Raw genomic sequence first — 8,380 nt, 5'->3', positions numbered from 1 at the left:
GGAAACTCACTTCGTGCGGCCAAACATCCACCCGTCATGAAACCCGAAATAATAGCGTTCCAAGCATCCTCTTTTTGCCGCCAACCTTTCACGGCACAATCAAAAGTGGAAAACATGCCTCCCCAAACGCCGAAGTTGCCACCTGTGACTGGGGCACGTGCTTTGATTGTAGATATGGCACCGACCAAACGTTCACCCTGTGAGTGTCCACGTCAGTGACGTTTGTTCCGGTTGGACTAGGAAGAGAACGAGATATGAGAGTAAGACGGAGAACTAACCCTAGGGGAGTTTCGTGCGCCCTTGATACCGTGCCATATACCGCCACCGACAGCGCCCATAGCAAATGCGCCTCCAAAGTCATTCAATATGACCCATGGACTTGACAAAATCATCACCTGGACTGGCCAAATAATTGATTTATTACGCACCATGGATCTCTTGTGTGGTCAGCATGAGACATAGTGAAGGGTCAAAAGGGAGCGGAGGGGGAAGGGAGCAAATGGATTATGGAAGTAGCGAGCTAGCTGAGGGGACGGCGTGACAGCTCGTCAGGATAAATTTCATTCCCACGACATTCGTCACAGCCACCGACTACCAGTTGACGTTGAGTCCTTTCCACGATCTATTCTTTCAAGTTCATGCTCAGGATTGTTGTTGCTGGTTGTTATCGCTCTCTGTCGAGAATCAAACTGTGACCCTCGACTAAAAGTAATGGCAAGCGATGGAAGAAAACGGCGTCAAAGGAAGGAAATCGTATGCGCAAACACATTCGAGTCCCCGTGATTCGTGAAGCATATATAGGAAGGTTCATCAGCCAGTGCATTCTAGAGAATAAACACGTATAGATCATCACATATGGGGCTGAAATTGTTGGAATAAAAGTTCCCATGCGACCGGTGACCTATGCCAGCTGTGAATTTCAGAGGCTGCGAATTAATTGATTGTGATATCGTACCACGACGTAGACGTAGACGACGAACGCGCTAGTTCAGCCGCAGTCCAATTGCTAACGTTTGACGTCGACCACAACGACATGGATATCTCGTGAGTATGTTCATTCTCAATAATCTCACATCTAAGACGCTGATTCCACTCAGTTCAATCCTCCAGGGTGGATACCAGCACCCCCTGTCGCGCTCATGGCAGGGTCGCAGGCAGCTCACAAAGTCCATGTTCATGTATCCCATCTTCATCACCGATGATCCAGATGCCAGCGTCGTTATATCTTCACTGCCTGGTCAACGCCGCTGGGGTGTCAACCAGCTCGAATCCTTCCTCGGCCCATTGGTGAAGAAAGGACTGAAAAGCGTCATCCTCTTCGGTGTGCCTTTGAATTGTGAAAAGGTGAGCTTCCATCCAGTGAAACTGCGCCCGGTGGCCTTATAGATCTTGTAGGATGGCCGTGGCACCCCAGCAGACGATCCATCTGGACCCGTCATCCAAGCTATCAAAAAGATCAGACTCCTATTTCCATCATTGTACATCGCCTGCGATGTCTGTCTGTGCGAGTACACCTCACACGGGCACTGCGGTCTGCTCCACGCTGATGGCACCATCAACACCAAGCCATCTGTCCTACGTCTCGCAGAAGTGTCTATCAGCTACGCCAAGGCCGGCGCCCATTGCGTAGCTCCCAGCGATATGATGGATGGGCGTGTCAAGGCCATCAAGCAGGCACTCATTGACGCTGACTTAGCCAGTAAATGCACCCTTATGAGTTACTCAGCCAAGTTCGCAAGCGCACTGTACGGCCCCTTCCGCGATGCCGCTGGAAGCGCGCCATCATTTGGCGACCGCAAATGCTACCAACTCCCACCTACTGCCAAGGGACTCGCACGGCGTGCAATAGTAAGTCCTGCCCTCCGTCTCTTACCCAACGTGCTACTGATCGTGTGTTTTTTTTTAGCAACGAGACATGGTAGAAGGCGCAGATATCATCATGGTGAAACCTGCGCTTCCATATCTCGACATCATATCGGATGCTGCACAACTCGCACCGGACCATCCCCTCGCTTGCTATCAAGTCAGCGGGAATTCGCGATGGTTATGCTGTTGCTGCTGCGGGGCGTCTACGATCTCAGAAACCATGGCATTCGAGACCACGGAGAGTATGGTCCGGCAGGTTAGAACATCAGTATTGGCTTTTCGGTGGTGACATAATTTCGTCCAGGTGCTACCCTGATCTTGTCTTACTTCACGCCGGACTTCTTGGACTGGTTGGAGGTGTAAAATGACGATGCAACACCGCAAAACGCTTTAAAAAAAGATCGAAAGAATTGAATACGTTTTTTATTCGATTAACTGTAAAGCTGACTCACTGTAGTGGAATATATGTCTTGTCAGCGGCTCATGCTTTAAGCCTTGGTTCACTTCAGAATGATACACTATAGGTAAACGTGCATCGTTGACGCTTCTGGCCTTTTGTCAACGTGCATTTGGAGATTCCTCCCTTCGCTTCTATGCTAGAGAAGCACAGGGCCTATGAGCTGCCTTATAAGGGGCGCTGGTCTAAAGAGTCACCCTCGCATCTCTTTTCTCCTCCCCCTTCTATATGTGTTGCCCTCATATTTTGCCTGCCCTTCCCTTGCCTCTGTTCATATCGCCTGTCAATGGCCCCCTATCGATGTTGCTCTCGGACATGTACGATGCAGTAAGCCAGCTTATCCAGTGATGGTGACTTGGCAACATCATCGGATGCGCTGGTTTACCGCATGCGACGGGATCCAACATTGGACAATACTCGTGGACGGGCATGGTGCTATGAACCAGTGCAGACTTGATGAGTCGCACGAGTGTCAAGTGGAGCTTCACCACACTGGATTGAACTCTGATATTCGCTCAATTCAGAGAGTCAAGAGCACAGTCAAAACTGTGCCAGTGAGCGGTTCACTTACTAATAAGACATAGGAACCGCATGCTTCCTCGCATGAAGATTCTCAACCCCGTTAGTTCACAAGAGTAGAATATATAGTGATACGAACTATCAGTCCGTTGCTTGGTTTTCTCATCTTGTGGCCCGCGCCAGTCAACCCTTCATTCAGTGACTAGTTTCGGTATATGACCGATAAGCTTTGTCCCAGTCTCAAAGTGTCAATCTCATCTTTGTGCGGGAAGACACTATATCCGGGGGAATTACATCTACTACCATACCAGTATCCAAATTTCTATCAATGTCGAGAGCAAATAATGACGCGGATCCTACTAGACGATGTCTGCTGCTTTACCCTAATATCGGCGCCTAATCAACGATACCAGACCCCAGTAGATCACTTGGGATGTAGATATAATATCCTACGGTCATGTCACTGGTCATTATGCAGAGCTCGAGAGTGACACCGTACTTTAATTGGTCAAATCGCATTGTGTTAACTGGTTTCCACATTCTGTCAAAAGAAACCCGTGCCAGTGGAATCACGTGACCAATGCAATAAAGACAATTGTTTATTGTACGCGTCTTTTCCGATAGAACCACGATCATCATCATCAATGGCAGGCCAGCCAAAAGGGATCGTAAGGCGTCTATCTCAAGTCTTTGTCGAAATTCCTTCTTCTGCGTTGCATAAGCCTAGTATACCAGCTACTAGCAATACCACGCATACTGTATCCGGCCGCAAAGAAAACGCGTTGCGTGCATCCATCTCTCAAAACACCATCATGAACAAGTCATCCAAACGCAAATCGGACGAAACTCTCGACAAGCCGGTAAAGAAATTGAAGATCGAAACTACAGCTATCAAGCCAACCGCTACGCGTCGTCTCCTCTCGAACGCTACCTCCGACTTCCCAAACGGCTTTGTTTATTGTCATCAATGTAGCAAGAAGCGCGATGCAGTTCTTACCATCCAATGCACGCGTGAAGACGCGAAATCTAAGCGACGGTGCAACACCAAGTACTGCGGCCCCTGTCTCAAGAACCGCTATGGACTTACGCTTCAGGACATCTTGTCCACCAGCACTGTCCCGGCAGCTGAGAAAAAACGGCATGTATCGGGCGGGGGGTACTTTTTCAAGTGTGTAGTGACTCTAATGTTCGTATTTGCACTTAGCACTAACTATATGCGTGGTTTTCCGTCTTTGCTTGGGCTCGTTCAGGTGCCCCCGATGCGAGGAGACCTGTAACTGCGTTCACTGCAGAAAGGCAAAGGGCCTTCAGCCCACGGGGTGCGTACCACGCGTTACGCCACGACCTCACTAATTTTATCTCCGTATAGGAACCTCACCGTCGCAGCGCGTAAATCAGGGCTCCAGTCAGCCGCAGAACTTCTTATGCAAGATCCAACTGCAGCTGTATGTGTCTATATCAGTCCCAACCTCCTAATGTTGACGAGTGTACAGGGCCCGATGGCAGGTAAACCTGTCGCTGAGAAGAAGTCGAGAACAGCCAAATCCGCACTCCAGCGTACTGCAAGTGCAATCAGTAACTCCAAATCCAGATCCACCAAGAACTCCGCGCATATACCCATTGCTGCACCTCTTCCAGCCCCGAAACCCCCTCCCAAAGCTCTTTGGACACCAGTCCGTACTCATCTCTCCCTACAGGGAGCAGAAGCCCGCATCTACATCCGTGAATTTGCACTTCGTTTCCTCCCCCTGTCACGTTCACACCACGACGAGCTCGAGATTCTCTCCCGCTCTCAACGAGATTTTGACGACGACGACGAAGAGGATGGTGATCTAGAACCTTGGGTCTCAGAGGGATGCGTGAAAGCACTACTCATTGCATTGTTAGGCATGATAGAAGTAGACGCTAAGGTGTGTTGCAGTCTTCTCCGTCCCCTCATTTCCACTCACTATTCTGGTTTCCCTAACAGATCCTCTCCACAACTGCCAATGCGCTCCATCAACAGGCGTTCCTCTTCAAGATTGTCAATACTCTAAGCACCTTGAGCACACTTCCTTCCCTCGCTCTCCCGTCTCCCATGCCCGCCCCTGAGCACCTCCTTCAGAACGCGCCCATCATTAGAACCCGTTCCGCTCGCACTTCGTCTCATGCTAAAGAGATGTGCAAGGGAACGGACTGGCCTGAAGTAGTCCGCACCTCCCAACTCATACCTGTTGTCAGTGTCCTCGTAGACCATGCATCTCAAGGAAAGGCGGTCAGGGATGCATTAGAGGAAGGCGCAAAAGACGCGAAAGAATTGACGAGGGAATGTTTAGAGATGAAGAGAACTCTTGATCGGGCTGAGAAAGAGAGAAAGGAGAAGGAGAAAGCAGAGAAGGAGCAGAAGGCCAAGAATATGAAAGCCAAAGACAAGAAGACGAAGGGGAAAGGAGGCATCAGTGCCAAGGAGAAGGAAAAGGAAAGGGAGAAAGGCAGTGTCGATTTTCAGGAAAGAGACAAGGATGCGAGGGACTTAGAAGGCACACCAACGCATACACTGACCCCCCAGATGGCCCTGACCATCGCCTTATCCTCCTGCGCCCAACGCATTATACCACTAGGTCGGGACTCAGAAGGCAGGGTATACTGGGCTCTGACGCCAGGACGAGGAGAGAGAGATACTTCACGCGAGTACCTTACCTCCAATATCGAAGTTGGGGGACAGGACGAAGGCGCCAAGACCAAGAGCCATAAATCCAAGTCGAGATCACCATGGAATCCCCCCTCCCTTTTAGAACGTGCGTCACACAAACGATGGAACTGGTTCATAGCTGTGTGGGGCGTGCGGCCAGGTGTCGAAGAGAGAATAGATCCGCCAAAGGACGAGGGCTGCTCAGAAGACGATTCCGAGTTCGAGTTCGACCTTGATTCTGAACCGGATGAGGACGAGGACAAGAGCAAGAAGCCACAGAAGACGAAGACCGAACGTCCCAGATGGTACGCCTTCTCAGATCCCGTAGAAATCTTCAAGCTTGCGGAGTGGGTCGAGCGGAAAGCTGGACTTGAATCGCGTTCCAGCTCCTCGGAAAAGTCAAAACCGCGACCTGTATCAGCCTTACCTTCTCGTGCAGCGTCCGCATCGCCGTCCCATGTGATCTCATCTTCAAATACCCACGCGTCAGCATCCACTTCCACTGCAGCTTCATCCTTTAATTCGTCCTCCAATAAACTTAGCAAAGCCTCAAAATTTGCCGCCTCACTCTTAGCTAATGAGGAAACGGTTTCGTCATCCGAGGCCGATGAATCTGTGTCCAGCAACGAAGATCAGAGCGAGGATAGTGATGACAAGCGGGATGATGATATGGATGTAGATTCACTCATAGACTTCGATGACACTCCCCGTACGCCGCAGCTCCAGTCACTCGTCCGTGAACTCCGAGCGTATGCTGTGCTATTGAAGAATCGAGCGTATGCATAGGCCGGGGCGTTTTTTGGACCGCTCACGCACTATTTCGCTTGCCCTCTAATTGGCTTTGCACATTTCCATCGCTTCATTCTCCCTCTGTAACATGCCTCGTTTATCTCCGTCCTATAATTGGTCGGCATCTTAGCTTTACCCCCTTGTAACTAATTGCCTCGCTCAACCATTTGTCCCCATTCATTATATCTTACGAGATTCCGCATCTGCTGCCCTCTTTCCACCGCTATCGTTTTTTAGTTAATTAATCGACTTTCCATTGCCTCGCATAGACAGCGATACACCTGATTATATTTTACATTATACAGGCTTCGGCATGTTGTTCGATACTGATTTTTTCTGTTCACGTTTAGACATAGAACATCGATAGCTATCCTGCTACATAGTGTTGGGCGAAGCTGCCGTATAATACCTTAGTTAAAGACTCAAATTACGAGCTTGGAACATTGAGTGCCTTCGGTACTGAGGCGCCTGAATACTTATAAGGGTTGACTGCAGGAACCCGTCTTAGATTTAGCGAAAAGCCTGGAACTGTTTGACAACTCTTGTCGTTTGTTCACGACCGGCCGTGACAGCGGAACTGGCATAACCTTACAAGACAAGGTTACATTGTACGGTAGTACCTGCCTGTTCGGCGACGGTCATGATTTCATGCTGCGCGCTGGTTGGTTGGAGCCTCATCAAGTAAGTGTGCGATCAAAAAGCCTAGTACACTGCGCAGCACTTACCTCAAATTATTACTGCCCGCAGAATACTCGTTGGCCCTTGACACTGGACAGTGACTCAAGAATATGGAACTCGCGGATGGTTCGTGGAGCTTTGATTTTGAGATGTGTGCCGCGGATAACTCGAGGATAAAAACACCATGACATCGAGAACAATTACTGTCGCCTCGACTCACTCATCGATGCCATGACAACTTACAAGTATCAGGCTAGCAAGCACGACTCCGAGTCTATCCTCTACATACCATGATCATAGGCCTTCTCACGCGTGACAATCAGATTATCAGATCGCTTGCGTTATTAGTGCATCGTTATCAAAGGCCCTTTGGAGGTCGTGATCCGAAGGCTGATATCTAGTGGCATGTCAGAGTAGGTACCCTCAATTGTTCCAGAATCCAGACGTTCTCCGGGACCAATTGCACCTACAACTTGTTCAACTTGACAGGCTATTAGTACTTGGGTAAGTTCTAGGATCATATCAGTTGACCATTCAATTACTATTTGATGCGTAACGCGGCCTGAGCACAGGTTCGCGAAATGGTATAGCTCCATGCATGAAGGCCAGGTCACCGCAGAGCATCCCTGCTCGGACTTATCCGTCATTTTCTGATCAGTGACAGTTCGTATCATGAAGGTAGGTATGGTTAAGTGGTATGATATCCCCCCGCATTCGAATAGGGCTTAGCAAGTCGTTCGACATAGGGTCCAAAGGACGATCAATTTGATTTTTATTACCGAAAACAGTGACATGATGTCCTATCTGCATAACAGGCACCACAGGGCGCTATACAGGTTATGAGCTAGGTTAGTCTGCGTAACCCTGCACGTTATCTTCACTGGCTAAAACTGTTGTGTAAAAGTTTGTCATGGAGGCATGTAGTACTGCAAGGGGTCTTCCTGTATCACATATAAGGCTAGTCTTCAAAATGTGTGTCTGAAGCTCACCTTTCCATGTCCACCAGACACATCTGATGGCACCATCATTCTACTACTCAACTAGCCTGATCGGTGAGTGGAATGGCAAGGAGCTAGTACATATGTTGTGTTCTTATGTGTATCATCGCATACAAAGCCGCGGGGTTGGTGTCGCATACCATTGCTATACTCTGCACCATCGCCAGGCTTGTTTACAGAGCTTGGACGCGTCACTTCTGATGGGAAGATGCATGGGCTACAGTTGCACTGATAGCAGATGGTAGAATTTTTATTGTGTGTTACCTTGTTCGAATAACCAACCACATCTTCCCAGTTCTTTGCTTGGCGTGCCTCTGGCTCGACCAAAAGATAACTCGTGAGTGCTTGACTTCGCACTCCAATATTAATCTGATGTTCATGTCACTATCAGCCTGGATCCTC

General features: G+C 49.2%; 1 protein-coding gene across 1 annotated transcript; it reads right to left on the bottom strand.

Annotated features, from left to right (window-relative positions):
- Positions 1-8: 8 nt before the first annotated feature.
- BJ212DRAFT_1204562 (mitochondrial inner membrane translocase subunit Tim17/Tim22/Tim23/peroxisomal protein PMP24) lies at positions 9-460 on the bottom strand (the record flags this gene model as incomplete). The annotated part of the gene is made up of 3 exons (XM_041329138.1): positions 9-197; positions 279-378; positions 429-460. Coding segments are annotated over 3 exons (321 nt in total), but the record flags the coding sequence as incomplete, so codon positions are not given.
- Positions 461-8,380: the final 7,920 nt, after the last annotated feature.

This window comes from Suillus subaureus, assembly GCF_016647635.1.
Source record: "Suillus subaureus strain MN1 chromosome Unknown BJ212scaffold_516, whole genome shotgun sequence".
NCBI classification, from domain to species: Eukaryota; Fungi; Basidiomycota; class Agaricomycetes; order Boletales; family Suillaceae; genus Suillus; species Suillus subaureus.
Note: the sequence above shows the minus strand (reverse complement) of the source record. Positions and strands in the feature narration are given on the sequence as shown.